An 18,685-nucleotide genomic window follows, 5' to 3' on the forward strand; every position below is an offset into this window, starting at 1 on the left:
AGGGTGAAGTGCTTGACAGGGTACAGCAGGGAAGAAAGGTTGCTGGTTCTTTGAATGCAGTGGTAAGAAACAGGGAAGTGAGCATGGAAGTGAAAAAGTTACTACATGACAGTATTGTGATACCAACTCGAACGTACGGAAGTGAAGCTTGGACGTTGTTGGAAGGACACAAGTTAAGAGTGAGAGCAGTGGAAATGAGTTATTTAAGAGGAGCCTGTGGAGTCACATGGAGAGACAGGCTGACGAATGAGGATATAAAGGAGCATTGTGGTGTGGATGTGGATGTGATAGGAAGCGTTATGAGGAACACACTGAGGTGGTTTCGCCATGTGGAGAGGATGGAGGGTGAAAGACTGACGAAGAGAGTGTATGTGAGTGAGGTGGAGGGAGGAAGAGGGAGGGGGAGGCCGAGGATGAGATGGAGGGATGGGATGGAGAGGTATATGAGAGAGGGGGGTGTGAGTTGGGAGCAGGGCAGTGAAATGGTGGGGGACAGGGCAACTTGGAGGCGATTTCTTTGTGGCCACCCCAAACGGGATTGAGGCGTCTGGCAATAGATAGATAGATAGATAGATAATCTGATACGAATCGGACACAATGTTGAACAGTAGGTTGCCAGGGTACAATAATGACAACCTCAGAGTCGTGCGCTGCGACTATAACTACCGTATTAGGATACCTAGGCATTTGTCAGTGTGACAGTAACATGGAAATTAGGCCAACATACTCTTCAAAACACTATTCTCTATCTTATGCACTACTCCACATGTGCTGTACATACTACACGACGTACCGGTACCCATTATGAGACAGATTTCGGTGCCAGCAAGGACCTATAGGCAAAATTGTGTCCCCATTACCTAGTGATGGACCTGAGGGGAGGTGTGGTGCCTCCATCAGTGTAGTTTTGGGGTCAGGATGGGATGGAGGTCAGAGCTGTGTGGTTCCCAAGCTGCTGCTTCTGCCCAGTAGACAGGGGTCCCAGAAGGCTGCCTTATCAGTGGACGAATAATGGCAGGGCAGTTACAATGCAAAGGTGCTTTTGAAGGATGCCATTGTAGCTGTCCTGGCAGGGTGCACAGAGGCCACTGCCACAGCCACTGGCCACGTTTGATGGGGTATGGGTCCCTGGTCCCATGCTTGGACTTGGGACAGAGCAGGTGGGTAGGGCCTGTGGTCTGTCTCCTTCATTTACCCAATCCACATGTGTCACAACCTCAACAAAAGACTTCTGGGAGCACCCAGTTGATATGGCTGGTTTCTTGCAGTGCACTTGGCCCACTTCCAGATAAGCCTGGGGTCACAAACCTCCCTTCCTCACACATTAACTTTTGCATTTCAAATAATTATCTTTTTTGGCATTCTTTGCTTCCTGCCACCAACAGGTTTGCTTTCATTTGCACTTTTCACCACCCTAGCCGAACATTGCAATATATACATACTGTACAGTACGTACCACTTTAGTTATATACTATGGGGCAGTACCATCTAAGTCTGCTTTCTTTTATTCTTTACTTGTCACCTTTTATTATTCTTTCTACTACTACTATTACTGCTACTCCTGTCCAACTTATGTAACCCACATTTTGTCCTTAGCAGTCTCATTTATTACTCTTACTCTGAGCTTTTAACCCGAGGTGTCCCAACGACGTATGGATACATTCCCACGTTTTGTCACGGTGACACCCGACGACGTATCCATACGTTTTGCAATTGTGAGATCTGTCATTTGCACATTTTTCAAATTTCTCGTGTGATTTTTGGTACGTATACACAGGCAAGGTGTGGCGAGAAGGAAAATAAGGTATGGTCCTTCTGTGTTGTCTGGAGAAGGCGCGAGTGGTGTGGCGGGAGTGAAGGGTGAAAGGGAAAATGGTGTGGTGGGAGTGAGCGGTGAAAGGGAAAGTGGTGGTGGGAGGGAGGCAGTGCGGGCATGTGGTGTATGTGTGCAGCAAGCAGGCGAGAAGGAGCAGCTCCCTAGCACGTCTTTCGCCCTGCAGTGTTCCCGCACTTCTCCCCACAGCCCTGTGATGTGGGGAAAGGAAGGAAAGGGAAGGGTAAGGGGAAAGGAAGAGGGAGAGGGAAGAGCAGCACAAGTGGGGAAGGGCACTGCTCTCCACCTCCCCAACCTCTCCCACCACCCTCTCCTCCTCATCCTGACAAGGAATATCACACCCTGTAAAATTGCTGATACTGTGTGTGCCTGCGATAATATGACGCTCACTGTAAAAGTAAGGCCTGTACATATGTGATAATATGATGCTCAGTATGATAGTAAGGCCAGTAAATATGTGATAACAATTAAATAAAGTGGAAATGGGTGTAATGTTAGTGGAAAAGTATTATATAAGTTGAAAAATAGAGTAAGTTGAAACAACAGTCATAGCGAATTGACTCACTATGTAGAAAGACACAGCTTATCTTCCCAAACTTTTGCGAACATATAGTGGAAAAATCGAGCCATTTGCAACACGCAGTGGTAGAGATTGGGTTTTCATTGTATTTCTCCAGGTGTAAATTATCTTTGGACGGTACTGGGAAGATAGTTTTGTCTTTCGTTGTACATCTGCGATAATATGATGCTCAATATAATAGTAAGGCCTGTAAACATGTGATAACAATTATATAAAGTGGAAACTGGTGTAATGTTAGTGGAAAAGTATTGTATAAGTTGAAAAATAGAGTGTAAGTTGAAACAACAGTCATGGCGAGTTCGCTCACTATGTAAATATGCACTAGTACAATAAATATGATCGTAAGGCCTGTAAATATGTGATAACAGATCTATAAAGTGGAAATCAGTATAATGTTAGTGGAAAAGTATTATGCAGAGAAAACGAAATGTATGTTGAAACAACAGTCATAGCAAATCATACGTGACCGATTTGGGCGATTTCGCTATGCTCACTCAATGGAACAAAGCTTTTTTCGCCTATATTTTTGTGTGAAAATCAATATATTCTTGTACTACATGTTATTTTGTTCCAAATTAATAAATACCTACCAATTCTGAGTGATTACCTGAACCATAGAAAACGGGACAGCAGCCAAGTGCCTTTATAGAATACGGTACCAGTTGCGCGGTGGCTCACCTGTTTTGACCATTTCTAGTCACAGGTAAGCACTTTCTCTATGATCTGCCATCGTTTCTCACCAAAAGCAGAGGTTTGAGCCAAAAAACAAATCCCAAATCTGCCAGGATTGGGGGGGGGGGTCAGTGGTGGAAAATCGGCCAGGATGGGGCGGGTTAAAATTCCATGTCGTACACTTTTAAGACACCCGTACATTTAGGTGGTCACTACCAAACCCCTTGCAGTCTCTGTACTCAGTTTTGTGTTCTGTATCAAGGAGGATAATGCAGCAGTATGAGAATAATCCACTCCTCATCTATATACAGTAATCTCTCGATTACCTGTCATAATAGATCCAAAGGCATGACGGGATATGAGCAATGACCGGATATGGAGCAATATCCACTCCTGTACCCACACCTTACCTCTACTTATACCCAACCACCATGTACAGTATCTCTCCTAATTCTGGCAGTTGTGCAGTCTTTTGGCCGTTTTTAGACATCAAGACACACATTCTGATATTCAGTGTAATCCTAAACACTATGAAAACAATGCATTAAAAAAAAAAAATGGGCAAAGCCCTATCAGTATGTACACTCATAAGAAAAACTATCGTTACCCTTCAGAGCTATGCACTATGACACAACAACGAAGTGTTGTGGAATGATGGGACAGGGAAGTTTGTACCGCAAACCCATCAATGTCGGTTACATGAGACACAGATATTAGAATCAATGGTAGAGGTAATAGAAGCTATTTAGATCGTTTGGCCTCCGTGCATAAAGACAATACTTTTTACTATCCGGTACCGTATTCATTAAATAAAAATTTAACTGAATGGTGTAGAGTCGGCAACACACATGCAGATGGGCAATGAGTATGTGCACCCATGCCAGACGTATATGAGTAATTCAGCTGATACAAGCCAAGTTAGTAAATTTAATTGTAATAATGATATGTATTGCTTTCTACATATAATAAATGCAGAGCAATTATAGCCCCTCCTGCATTCTGTGACGTCTCCATAATGCATAATTTAGATATACTACACCCCATCCATATTAACTCTGAAGCATTTAACCAACCATCTAAAGCAATCAAATGAACTCTTGCACCCCTGCTAGACTATCATAAAAAAAAAAGAACAGATAATGCCTATAGATTTAATACCCTTCAAAATAATTTACTGGTTGTATTCTATAGGTAATAAGTGTTGAACTGTAGGAAAATAAACGTGGCGAGTTTCATTATTAATCCTCGACGGGGCGCTTAGGGTAACGCAAACACACCCTATATATTTCCCTGTCATATGGCTCATTCTTGTTCATTATTCCAACTCTTGTAATAGGGCTGTGATAAGGCAACACTACATAGGGGAGGGGCGAATAGCAAGGACCCGCCTGTAATAATTGTCCGTAAATACGGCAGGAACACGAAAACAACAAAAAGGCCACAATAAAAGCCGGCTGGTGGGCAGTCTCCAAGAGAGTCTATTTTGTTCCAATAATGTTACAGGAGCTTTCAGTTGGCAACATAAGTATAAGTGTTTTAAATAAATAACAATATATTACTAATAGATTTAAGAATAATAATATTGTATTTCCGGTACTATAAGTAAAATATAAGCCAATAATATTACATCTTCCTTTTTATACTAAAACAAAACTTCAATATGGTAAAATTGGAAAGATATCCTTATAAATAAAAGATGCTTGTGAAATTACTAAACATATCAATATTATAACTCAAGTTTACTTGGTGGACGAACAACTCTTCCAGACCTAGTTATAGTCACATTTTCATCTGTTGGCAAATCATGGATTTCAGGATAACCAGGGGTTCTTACAGGTACAGTATGTGACTGTGTAGGGACTCTAGACTTGGGTAACGATACATGATTATAATTCTGAGGGGTAGAAGGCCTAATACTAACTTCATTATCTAATTCATGACTCTTACATAGGGGAGGGGACTCTTTAGTTCTAATCAGATGCCTTCTATTCCTTCTGTATATCTGACCAAAGTTGTCCTTCACCAAGTAAGACCTGGGAGCCACCACAATCCCCTTTTTAGATTCCTTACTTTGGCCATCATTAATCCTAACCACATCCCCCTGTTTCAGATCAATTAAAGGTTTGGCATTCTGATCATAGTAGAATTTCTGTTTATCTTGGCATTCTCTTAACATTCTTTTAATGATTACATGGTCCTGAGTTTCTGGTTTCAGCAGTCCAGGAGCTGTGGGGAGAGTGGTACGGGTTCTGCGGCCAAACAACAACTGAGCAGGACTGACATCTCCAACTATGGGAGTATTTCTATAATCTAGTAAACTCTGATATAGATCACCACCATCCCGTAATGCTTTCATCATAAGTTTCTTTATAGTCTGAACACTTCTCTCAGCTAGTCCATTACTTTGAGGATATCTAGGGGAAGAGGATGTGTGTTGGATACCATAAAATTTACAGAATTGCTCAAACTCTTTAGCAGTAAACTGAGGTCCATTATCACTGTGTATAGTTTCAGGTATACCATGCCTCGCAAACTGACGCTTACAGCATTTTACTACACTACTAGCATGGGTTGTTTCTAATTCAACTTCCACAAACTTGCTGTAGTAATCAACAAGGATTAGGTATGATTTGCCATTTAGCTCAAACAGGTCAGCACCTAACTTTTGCCAAGGTAAATCAGGTACTGGGTGAGGCATCAATGGTTCTTTCACTTGTTGGTTACTGAAAGCATTACAAGTATCACAAGAACTAATTAGATCTTTCATTTCTCCATTCATTCCAGGCCAATATACAAGGTCCCTAGCTAATCTTAAAGTTTTCTCAATACCTTGATGTGACATGCAGATTCCTCATCACTTTATTTCTCAGCTCTTTAGGTACAATTACTCTATCCATCTTACTTAACAGTCCATTGGAATAACTAATCTCTTCTCTAAAGTTCCAGTAAGCATGTATTTCTACTGGGGTTTGATTCTTACTATCAGGCCATCCTTCAAGAGTGTATTCCTTTAGCATCTGCAGAGTAGGGTCATCCTTTGTTTCCTGTTTCAATACCTCAACTTCCAGTCCAGTACCAACATTCAAGTCCATGGAAACTACACTAACATTAACTTCATCAAAGGATTTATCAAGTTCCTCAGACCAGTTGACTCTACTCAGAGCATCTGCTACATACATCTCTTTACCTTTCTTGTACTTTACCTCAAGAGTATATTTCTGAAGTCTGAGCAACATTCTTTGTAACCTTGGAGGAGCTAAGGAGAGAGGCTTCTTAAAAATGGTTTCCAATGGCCTGTGGTCTGACTCGACAATAACATCTGATTTTCCATATATGTAAGAGTGAAATTTCTCTACACCAAATACAATGGCCAGAAGTTCTTTCTCAATTTGAGCATAATTTTGCTGTGTTATAGTGAGTGAGGTAGCTGCATAAGCAACTGGTTTATCATCTTGCAAGATACAGGCCCCTATTGCATATCCAGACGAATCTACAGTTAGAGTTACAGGTTTTCGTACATCATAAAATCTCAGAACAGGAGCCTCACTAACTAGTTTCTTTAATTTCTCAAAACATTGTACTTGTTCATCACCCCAACGGAAGTCAGCATCCTTCTCTAATAATCTTCTTAATGGTTCATTTATGTTTGACAACCTAGGAATGAACTTGGCTAAATAGTTAACCATACCCATGAATCTGAGAAGTTCAGTTTTGTCCTGAGGAGGTGGAAATTTTGTAATAACCTCCACCTTTCTAGGATCAGGCTTCAATCCATCAGGGGTAAGAACATGACCTATATATTCTACCTGATCTGTTTTTAATTTCAGTTTATTTGAGTTTAGCTTCAAATTTCTTTCTCTACATCTCTGTAGCACAGTCTTCAGTCTTTCATCATGTTCTTTCTCGTCACTTCCATATACTAAAATATCATCCATTATAACCTCTACACCTTCTAAATCATCAAACATCTCGTGCATCCTCCTTTGATAGATTTCTGGTGCTGGACTAACACCAAAACCTAAGCGCAGATACCTGTACCTACCAAAGCATGTGTTGAAAGTGAGAAGTTTTGATGACGCTTCATCTAGTTCTAACTGCCAAAATCCTTTGGTGGCATCAAGGACAGAAAATACTTTAGCATTAGACAATCTAGTGGAGATTTCTTCAATGGTAGGAAGGGGATAATGTTGTCTCTTTAAAGCTTTATTGAGATCTCTAGGGTCTATGCACACTCTGAGTTTGTCACCTTTCTCAACTATCACCATACTATTTACCCAGTCAGTTGGTGTACTTTCTTTTACAACTACTCCATTTTTCTCCATTTCATCTAATTCTGCCTTCAGTTTAGTTCTAAGTGCTACAGGTACTTTCCTTGGAGGATGCACTACAGGGCTTACACTGGGATCCACCTCTAGGTGAACTCTACCATCAATGCAGCCTAACCCTTGAAAAACATCAGCATATTCTGAAATCAGTGACTTCATCGACACTGGTATTGCAGATTCTGTTGACTTTGCCGTTACTTGTTTCATAAATTTAACAACACCAAGAAGTTCACAGGCATTCCTACTTAGCAGAGGCTTACAATCAAGATCAACAATATGAAACACAAGTTTGTACCTTTGACTATTATGTAGGCATTCAATCCAAATTTTACCAACTGGAGTAACTTTATCTCCTGTAAAAGACACAAGAACAGTCTTGGTTTTACCTAGTGTTGGTTTGGGCTTCATCATATCAAAAATCTTCTTTGGTAGCACACTAACCTCAGCACCAGTGTCAATCAAAGCCCTAAATTCACATTGATGATCTGGAAACACAAGTTCTATTAAATCATGTTTCTTACCAGACTTACAGTAGTTTATATTGGAGGATTTACTCTCAGCACACAGATAACCCACTGTCTTATCTTGATACTCATCAGACCCAGAAGAGTAGTCCTGTTCCACACATGCGTTCCTTACGGACTTACTTCGGGCCTTGCGCTGTCCTTGGGAGGTGAATTTAATCTTGAAATGGCCCCGTCGCCCGCACTTGTGACATTCTTGATCAGCAGCAGGGCAGAATCGGCGATTGAATACGTGCTGGAATCCACAGAACTTGCAGCTTTGTGCATCGATTGGGTTGGGTTCACTTCCATTCCTCTTGGTATTCCTTGCATTGGCCTTGGTGGCTTTACTTGTAACATTAACAGTGGACTGGAAAGCTGCATTAAATTCCTTTAGGTGTTCCTCACTAACTTCATGGGTTCGGCACTGGTTCAGAACCTCTTCTAAACTAGGATCATCAATTCTCAAAAGTCTGCTCCTTAAAGTATCATCAATTATACCACAAATAACTCTGTCTCTTAATAATTCGTCATGCAGGGTACCATAGTTACAGTTCTTGGCCTTCTTTCTTAGGTCTGTGACGAAGCTATCAATACTCTCACCTGGCTGTTGTGTCCTTGTATTAAACAAATATCTCTCATATGTGGTATACTTCTTTGGTTCAAAGTGCAAATTTAAACTAGCCACTAGCTTTTTGTAGTCTTTCTTTTCCTCTTCAGACACAGGAAGTGTGTTGTAGATGTCCAGCAGCTCACGACCACCACAATGAAGGAGTAATGCAACCTTAACTTCATTCTTCTTACCTTCGGTATAACTTTAGAAGTAACCAACGTTACCAATTTTCATTATATTACGTCCCTGAGCTATTCTAACTAAGACTTACCCTTTAAGCCTAGTTTCAGTTGGGGGAGCAAATTTTGTAGGGATAGTCATATAGTGACTTAGGTTAGGCTGTCGCTCAGTAACGGATGAATGTTGCGCCATATTGGCTGGTGCAGGCGTGTGCATTTGGTCTATGTCAGGCTCTAGATCAGGCCTAGGTTAGGTTAGGTTAGGTTAGGTTAGTTTAATGCAAAATAGTGTATTTTTAATTAATCTTGATCTTGATTTTGGGGGATAAACCCACTTTTGGAAATCTTACTCAAAATTCCAAAAGGGGGATTTTCCCCCAAAAATGAGGGTCAAAACTAATTAAAGCACAGTATTTTGCATTGGAAACCATAAAAAAAATAATAAAAGAAAACGTTGGTTACTTCTAAAAATTTACCTTACCTTCTTTTTCAGAGCTAATTAGGTATATTTCGAACTCCTGGATAAATCTCCTCCAGTTCTCAGCACAGTTACCTTCCAAAGAAAGAGGACCCGGCAGGCGATTATGGTCGGCCATCTTCACTTGCTAACAATAACAACGACAACGAAGGCCTTGGCTATCTTGTTACAGCTGTTTCACGGAAAACCCTCTTCTTTCGGGTATACAGTCATAATTAGCTTATTCGGGAGACATTCGAGGAAACCCCACACCTGACACCATGTAATATTTGTCCGTAAATACGGCAGGAACACGAAAACAACAAAAAGGCCACAATAAAAGCCGGCTGGTGGGCAGTCTCCAAGAGAGTATATTTTGTTCCAATAATGTTACAGGAGCTTTCAGTTGGCAACATAAGTATAAGTGTTTTAAATAAATAACAATATATTACTAATAGATTTAAGAATAATAATATTGTATTTCCGGTACTATAAGTAAAATATAAGCCAATAATATTACACCGCCCACATAGCCCTGCTAACGTTCGTTTAGCGTCAAATACTCCTGGGGGTTGCGATAGTTTTTCTTATGACTGTACAGTACTCCTCCTAATTTTGGTAGTGTTCTGTGATCTTTTGGCTGTTTTTAGACATCAAAACACATATTGCAGTATGCAGTGTAATCCTAAACAATAAGAAAAAAAAAAAAAAAAAAAAAAAGCAAAACCCTACCAATATGTAGAGTTCCCCTCCTAATTTGGGCAGTGTTCTGAGGTCTTTAGGCTGTTTTGACACATCAAAATACATTTTGTAATATGCAATGTAATCCTAAACACAAAGAAATTAAAGCATAAACAATAACTGTTTAAACACACACACACACACACACACACAGAGGGAGTCAATTGAGGCAGACGTGCGACATCGGCGCTCTGTACCGAACCAACACGGCCAGTGGCATTACCTAAATTAGTATCTTTGTATGAGTCAAGCTCTGTACCAGGTTTGACTAAATGATTTTTCATTATTAAAAGGAAAAAAATAATCAGTTTAAACAAGACTTGTTCAAACAGGAAAGAGAACCAAGACGAAAGAATGCGCTGAGTCAGCTGAGGTTTGTTTAGACTACAGCAACACGGGGATTGTAAGTACATACTCTGTACTTTTAGTATTGCAAAATGAATACATACTTTAGTAAAGCAAATTTGGAAAAGAAAAGGGATAAAGGTAAAAAGCAAAATGATAATTTCTACCAAGAACTGGTTGAAGTGGAGACTCACAACAGACTGGTTGAACATGTAAACAAACTAGAAATGGCTTTCAAAAATGAAATTGATGAAATAAAGAAGCAGACGCACTTGCAAAAGGAAGAAATAGAAAAACTAGGGAGGCCAACAAGAAAGACACAACCATCAGTGAACTAACAGTGGAACTGAGTACACTTAGGAAGAAAATGAGTGAAATGGCAAGTACAGTAGTCAATCACGAGAGTGTTATGGAAGAGTTCAAAAATGACACAGAGACAATTAGGCAAGTAAGCAGTCTTATAGACCAGAGCAGTGATATTGAGAAGATAACACAGGTGAATGAAGCTGTGCAAAGCTACAAAAATGATGTGGAAACCACGTATGCTGAAATGGTGAAAGTAAAGAAAGACTTAGAAACAAGGGTGGAGGAAAAAAGCATTAAAAAGGAAGTGAAAATAATAATCCAAAACAATCCAAAGTTAGTCAGAGATTCAGTAGATATCAACAAATCTATAGTAATCACTGGTATAGAAGAGGAAGAAGTAAAAAACAAGATCACAAGAGACAAAAAGGAGATGGCAAATGTAGTGAGCTTACTGAAAGAAGTATCAGAGGAAATCTGTAGTAAAGACATAGAGGAACACAAAAGGTTAGGGAAATACGAGAAAAGCAAGACAAGACCTCTAAAGGTGACTTTCCAGAGTGTAAACACTGTGGAAGAGATACTAAAAAATGCAAAGAATCTTATGGAAAAAGAGGAGTTAAAAAATGTATGGATAAAAAGATTCCTAACACAAGAGGAACTGGAATTACTGAAAGAGAAAAGGGAGGAAGCAAAAACAAAAAATGAGGGAAGATCATAAGAGGAGAAGAAGAAATTTTCTTACAAAGTAATAGGATTGCAGGTACGAAAGTGGTACACAAACAGGATGGAATAGAAAGGAGGAAGGTAGTAGAACCATGTCATGACAAGTATATAAACAAGATGATAAAGTTGATGTACTCAAATGTGGATGGAATGGTATCTAAATTACTAGAGACGAATGATTACGTCAGAGAAAATGAACCACAAATAATATGCCTAACTGAAACAAAATTAACACCAAGGATATCCAATGACATACTTAACTTAGAAGAATACAATACATGGAGAAGAGACAGAAATTTAAAAAAAAGGAGGAGGAATTATAATATTAACTAAGAAAAATCTAAAAGTCAATGAAATAAAACTAGATATACCATCACAAGTAGAGCTGATTGCAGTAGAGATCAACACATATGAAGGTAAAGTAATTGTAGCCAATTTGTACATGCCACCAAGATCAAACACATGGGAAAGAGATGAATATGAGGACCTGGCAGAGGGGTTTCTTTCAAGAATACTCCCCCAGTATCCCTGCTTGTCGTAAAAGGCGACTAAAAGGGTTGGCGGAGGGTTAGTGCCCATCCCCGGAAAACAACTAACCAAAAAAACAAACAATAAGCCTCGGACAGGGACTGACCAAACGATGACGACCAAGGACCGGACAAAGGACATGGTAATTGGAACTTGGAATGTATGGAGAGCGAATGATGAGGTGAAAGAGAGAGAGATTGTCCAGGTGCTTGAGGGTGCGAAAGTGGATGTATGTGGAATAACTGGATTGATTGATTGATTGAAAATAATTAAAATCTGGCGGCGCAACTGCCAAGGTCATATGCCGCCGGATGACAAAGTAAAAGACACAGCAAAATAAAAAGTGGCTATTCAAAATAAAGTTAATATCTGTTAGCAGGAATAAAACACTAAAAATAATAAAAGAATAGTTTATAAAATAACAATTATTTATAAAAGTGGAAGCAGGCCTGCCTCCTGAAGAATACTAAAAACATCAGTAAAATCATTAAAGGCCTCACCAAGCATCGAGGACAAACAGTAGGCACCATCTGCCACCCCATGCCTATGAAGGAACCTCTGACGCAGGTCCCCCAGACTCGGACACTCGACCAGCAAGTGACGAACAGTAAGGGGAACAAGGCAGTCATCACAGTATGGTTGAGTCTCACCACACATGAGGAACCCATGTGTAAGCCGAGAATGCCCAATGCGAAGCCTAGCAAGAGCCACCTCCAGTCGCCGAGACATAGAGGGAAGAACCCTTGGCACAACCACTCTCTGAAAAATTTCTTTTAGTTTATTATGAGAAACACCATCCCAGTGTCTCTGCCAACACGAACGAATTGCGAACTGCAAGTAAGGTGTTACATCAGAAACAGGAAGTGGGTAGTCGGTTGGGGGCTGTTGAGAAGATGCAGCTTTAGCTAAAATATCTGCCCTCTCATTGCCCACCACACCAACATGTGCAGGAACCCAACAGAAGTCTACACGGCGGCCACGACGGCCAAGAAGAAAAAGCCATTCTAAAATTGATAAAACCAATGGATGGGATGCATTAAAAGACTCCAGTGCAAACAAAGCACTACGCGAGTCACTAAAAATCACAAAAACGGATTGGGGGAGAGTAAAAATGATTTTAACAGCATATAAAATTGCAGTCAGTTCTGCCATATACACTGAAGTAATGCCAGGAAGGCTACCACCCCTACTAAATGAAGGGAAGACAACACCAAATCCTACTCCAGTATCAGTCTTAGACCCGTCAGTGTAGACGGGGACAGAACCCTCATGAATGGAGGCATGTTCTAAAAAGAGAGAGAGGGACACCTGAGAGGGAAGTGAGCCCTTTTTACCATCAACGGACCTACAGAATGTCACGCGAGGGAGTAGCCAAGAACCCACCCTTGGGATCCGATGTGGACAAATTGCCAGTCTTGGGACAGAGAGGGCTAGCATAACAGACTGGACCCTGTAACCAAATGGCTTTGGGAAATTATGAGGGGTCTCAAAAACAGAAGATCGGGAATCCTGGGAGACAATGGCACATGAAATTGAGTCTGGAATGCAGTGAAGATGATACCAACACCTCATCATTAGCAACTGACGTCGCAAGTCCAAGGGGAGTACACCAGCATCTACCAACAAACTTGGAATTGGGGATGATCTGAATGCCCCGGTTGCCAGACGTACACCAGCATGATGCACAGTATTTAACAACCGGAGGTGGGCATCTGTTGCAGAGGAGTAGACCTCACACCCATATTCAAGTTTAGGAAGAATAAGAGACCTATACAAGAGGTGGAGGGTCTGACGGTCAGCACCCCAAGAGGTATGAGCTAAAACCCTCAAAAGACTCAAAGCCTTAAGACAAGCCACCTTAACAGAACAAATATGGGGAATCCAGGTTAATCTTCTATCAAACAGAAGACCCAGAAACTGTGTCTCTTCCACACAGGATATTCTCCTACCATAGAGATACAAGTCAGGGTCTGGGTGAAACCCTCAAAGACGACAAAAATGTATAGCCACTGTCTTTGCTGAAGAAAAATGGAAACCGCGTGTTTCTGCCCAGTCAGAAATTCTATTGAGAGCCAACTGCAACTTCCTCTCTATCAGAGACATTCTAGACGCAGTGAAGGAAATCGAGAGGTCATCGACATACAGTGATCCTCGTACACCATCAGGAAGTACACTGATGATGCTGTTAATGGCTACAGCAAACAGAGTAACACTAAGGATACTCCCCTGTGGTACTCCATCTTCTAGTGGTCGGGCATTAGAAAGCACTCCTCCCACTCGTACCCTTAAAATTCGGTTAGATAATAACTGTTGAATAAAAATAGGCAAGCGTCCACGAAGACCAAACTCATGAAGACAGAGTAAAATACCATGACGCCAGGCAGTGTCATATGCCTTCTCCAGGTCAAAGAAGACCGTCACCTGGTGTTGGTTAGTGGAGAAAGCCTCACAGACAGAAGATTCCAAGGACAGCAGTGCGTCAGAGGTAGATCGCATTGTTCGAAAACCAAACTGGGCAGGGGATAAGAAGTCACCTTTCTCCAAAAACCACACAAGCCTAACATTGACCATCTTTTCCAGAACTTTACATATACATGATGTTAGTGAAATAGGCCGATAATTCGTTGCCTGTAGGTGGTCCTTATCTGGTTTGGGGATGGGGATAACCACAGCAACACCCCAACTAGCCGGAAACTCCCCGGAACACCAAATCTTATTAAACAGAGAAAGCAAAAACATAAGGGACTCATCAGATAGGTGACTTAAAAAGGCATAAGGAATATCATCATAACCAGGAGAAGAGTCATGGCACTGCAACAGAGCTGCTTGGAGTTCAGAAATTGAAAATGGAACATTGTAAGGCTCTCCCCCAGCAGAGGTAAAACTGAGATCACAAGACTCTAGGCGCCGACGGTGGCAAGCTGAAGGCGTATCCGCATCCTTCTGTGACACACTGGCAAAACGATCAGCAAGCATCTCTGCAACAGCAAAAGGATCAGCCACAGTTCCACCTGCTGCAGATAAAACGGGAGGCGAGGGGGCAGTAAATTTCTCTGAAATTTTCCTTACCCGGTTCCACACCTGGGTGATGGAAGTCCTCGAATTGATGGAGGAAACATAACCCTTCCAGGATGATCGCCTGACCTCCTTTAAAACCTGCCTCATATGAGCTCGTGCCCTCTGATACGCCACCAAATACTGAGGATCCCCACGGTGATGACGAAGTCGAGAGAAGGCGACTCGTTTAGCTCTCACTGCGGAACTGCACTCAGAGTTCCACCAAGGAACCGGACGTTTAGGAAACCGACCTTTAGTTCTTGGAATAGTTAAAAGGGCTGCTGAGTGCAACAAGTCAGTGAAATATGACACTGCTTCAGTAAGACAGCCAAACTCATTGACAGAAAGGGAAGTGGAACTTAATTCCCTGAAACATGGCTAGTCAGCCTTACCCAGAAGCCATCGAGGAAGACGTGGCTGAGGTCCACCAGCACTAGCAGTTAAAAGTAAGGGAAAATGGTCACTGCCATATAGATCTGGCAACACATCCTAGGTAAAATCTAAAACTGCATCAGCTGAGCATAAAGATAAATCAATGGCAGTAAAAGTTCCAGTCTGGCTATGGAAATAAGTCATTTTATCAGCATTGAAAATGCCCAACCCCTCATCTTCCACTAAAGAGGCCAGCATGACACCCCGAGGGTTGGCCTCACTGTTTCCCCACAGTGGATGGTGTCCATTCATGTCTCCTAGTAACAAAAAGGGAGAAGGAAGACCACGAATAAGGCGTTCCAGATCCGCCCTTTCAACAACAGCACTGGGAGGTAGATAAAGACTGCAAACTGTATACTGCCGATGTAAAAACATCCGGACAGCGACAGCCTGCAGGGGAGTAGAGATGTCCATATGACTGTATGGAATATCCTCGCGAAGGAAGATAGCAGCACCTCCATGACGACCTTGACCCGGCACAGGATCTGAATAAAAGGCATGGTAGCCAGAAGGACCAGAAGGAACAGCATCACCTACCATGGTCTCCTGGATGCACATGCACAGAGGAGTAAATTGAGAAACAAGATGACAAAGTTCCTCATAGTTAGCACGTAAACCCCGACAGTTCCACTGGATGATAGAACCCATAATGGAGGAATGATGACTAAGTGCGGGACTGTACACCTGACAAGTGAGAGGGTTTGGATTGATGCTTATGAAGACCCTTCGCAGGGGCCTGCCCAGCACCAGAAACCCGCACCCTCTGTCAAACATCTGTGGGCAAACGAGAGGACGAGGAAGGATGTTTTACCAGACTCCTTCTTGGAGTGGGCATACCAGTTTGTTTGGAAGGTGGCTTGGGGGGTGCCTTTGGAGGTGTGGGTCGGGCAGTGCCCCCACCAGAAGTCCCAGACGTGGGAGTAGAGTCCACAGGACTTGAATAATTTGAGGATGGCATCTTATGCTTTAGATCTGAAGCGCCAACAATTTGTCCAACAACTTCCCCAAGTGGGGACTGAACCATATGTGGACCATCAGCTTCAGCTGTCACCTGGCTAAATTCCCCAGCCTGCGGGGCAGAGGGAACAGGAGAGGGGTCGACACAAGGGTCGACAACAGAGACCTTAGGTGGTCGGTCCTCTGTCTCAGAGGACTCTGACGAACAACGTTGGCGTTTGCTAGGTACAGTCACACTGGATAAGACAGGAGAAGGAGTTCGGTCGGTGTGGACATCTGCCACCACAACAGAATTGTGCAAGGAGTCAGCCACGGAAATGTGGGGAGAAACTGCAAGTTTAGAAGGTGGGCAAGGTTCAGTCTCACAAACAGTACTACCCTTGGGGACATCAATCTGTAAATCACTAGTCGAAGGAGAGGGAACTGGAATGGGTTGAGGCTTCCTCTGAGATACAGGGCGCCACACCGACACTGCAGAAAGGAAGCAGCATAAGTAACTCCCGGCTGGAAAAAGCGAGTCTGGGCTCTCTTCTTAGCTTCAGGAAATGAAACCCTCTCAGTTGTTTTAATAGACAAAATCTCCTTTTCCAGGCAGTAGCGAGGGCAGTTTTTAGAATTCACAGCATGAGGACCCCCACAATGATAGCATTTAAGGGGCCCTGGACAGTCATTGGTATGGCTTGGTCCGCCACAGGAAACATACACCAGGAAGGCCAGCCTGTGCTCTGCGGCAAAAGCGGTTAACATGGCCATAACCCTGACAGTGGAAACATCGCTTTGGGGTTGGCACATACAGCTTCACTGGAAGGGACAGCCAAGCGAGTTTCACTGACGCAGGCAAAGTTAACCTATCAAAGGTCAGGAACAAGGTAGGAGTAGGGGTCAGGACCCCATCTATTTTCTTTTGAAGACGCTCAACTTTAACCACCCCAGATGATTGCAATTCCTCTAACAGCCGTGCCTCCGAATATCGGAGTAGGTCACGTGAAAAAATGACTCCCTTACACCTGTTAAATGTAGCATGTGGGATACAGCAGATATCAGAACCAGACACGGACGTCAGAGCCATTAGGCGGGAGCTCTCTTCTGGGGAAGATACCTCAGCCAGGATGCTTCCATCCCCCTGCGTTGAGATTTTTGGTTCCTTCCCACATGCAGACACTATGGCTCGGTGGAGATGAAAAATATCAATGTCCAAGACTGACTGCCCAGCAGAAGATTTCAAAACAATATACATTACAAAGGTCTCAGGCTCAGACTCTTTTAGGCCTAGCCACAGAGCCCCACCAACCCGACGTGACTGCCTCCCTGATCCAGCAGAACGCTGGGGCAGAGGAGGATAACCGCCAGGGGCCTGGAAAGGTTCCAGAGTGGCAATTAGTGAGGTGGAATCGGATGAGTGATTGGGGACGGATGCCGCGTCTTCAGCACGAGTATTGTTATTAGCTAGAAAAGCCATTCATGTAACAACATAAACTTCATTCCTCCACCCCTCCACCCACCATGGAGCCCAACAAGGGGAGGTCAAAAGCCAGGGATAACACCACTGGTGACCCCAGAGGTAGTGGGAGAGTATACGCAGGTAACCACTGGGGGACCTGGGCAAGGGTGACTCCAGGACGATAGGAGCCACCAGGTCCCCCAGTGCCCACTTGACTCTAGCCAACGCATGACCAGCCGATTGACCTTGTCGGGCCCAACCAGGCTGCCCGTCTAGCCAGAATAAGGGACCAAAGACGTGTATTGCTAGCTGCAGGGCGCACCATGCAGCATCGCTCAACCTCCAGGACTCCCGTCTCCCAGCATTACGGGACGCCACGCACGGCAAACACGTGGGGAGGCAACAGTCCTGCCCTAGATGGCAAGTGGGCAGGGACTAACATCACCAGCAGGCCTCCTCCACCAGTGATGTAGGGGGTGCTTGGTCCACGGCACTGACAAATGCCGAACCCTACTAAGGTAGGCATGCCTCCAAAGTAGGTGGCACTGCCAGCCACGCTTCAAGCCCCGCCACCACGTCAAGGTGACCCCCCTCAGCGGGGGGAATAACTGGAACAAAATGGAGAGGAGAAAGTGTGAGAGAATGGGAGTATGGATGGGGTATATGTGCAGGAGTAGGTGAGAATGAGAGGGCAAAGGAAGGAGTATGTATAGTTGTGAGTAAAAGATGGAAGAGGAGCATAAGACAGTATGGATCAGTTGGGTCAAGGATTGTGTGGGTAAAGTTGAAAGTTGGAATACAAATGTGGGCGATTGTGTGTGTGTATGCACCAACGCAAGATCGTGCTAGAAGAGTGAGAGAAGAATTCTGGACAAATGTAGAAGTGTGCATGGAAAAGTTTGGAAGGAATGAGAGAGTGTTTCTGATTGGTGATATGAATGGTAAAGTTGGGAATGTGAAGGTGGATGGAATAGTTGGTGAGTGGGGTGTGC

General features: G+C 43.0%; 1 protein-coding gene across 1 annotated transcript; it reads right to left on the minus strand.

Moving 5' to 3' along the window:
- Positions 1-4,865: 4,865 nt before the first annotated feature.
- Positions 4,866-17,711, minus strand: LOC145390331 (uncharacterized). Its single transcript, XM_080265292.1, has 6 exons — positions 17,142-17,711; positions 16,164-16,364; positions 9,188-9,311; positions 5,989-8,718; positions 5,179-5,375; positions 4,866-4,877 (listed from the first exon to the last, which is right to left on the minus strand). Exons 1-6 carry the CDS (start codon positions 17,709-17,711, stop codon positions 4,866-4,868), a joined length of 3,834 nt encoding a protein of 1,277 aa, XP_080121418.1.
- Positions 17,712-18,685: the final 974 nt, after the last annotated feature.

Source organism: Coenobita brevimanus, chromosome 14 (assembly GCF_032717465.1).
Source record: "Coenobita brevimanus isolate Jiangsu-jjx chromosome 14, ASM3271746v2, whole genome shotgun sequence".
In the NCBI taxonomy this organism is placed as follows: Eukaryota; Metazoa; Arthropoda; class Malacostraca; order Decapoda; family Coenobitidae; genus Coenobita; species Coenobita brevimanus.

Coding starts and splice junctions, on each gene's coding strand:
- LOC145390331 (XM_080265292.1), bottom strand. CDS start 17,711: ATGGCTTTTCTAGCTAATAACAATACTCGTGCTGAAGACGCGGCATCC. Junction 8,719..9,187: donor AATTAGCTCTGAAAAAGAAG/GTAAGGTAAATT, acceptor GTTATACCGAAG/GTAAGAAGAATGAAGTTAAG. Junction 5,376..5,988: donor TTATTCCAATGGACTGTTAA/GTAAGATGGATA, acceptor ATACTCCCATAG/TTGGAGATGTCAGTCCTGCT.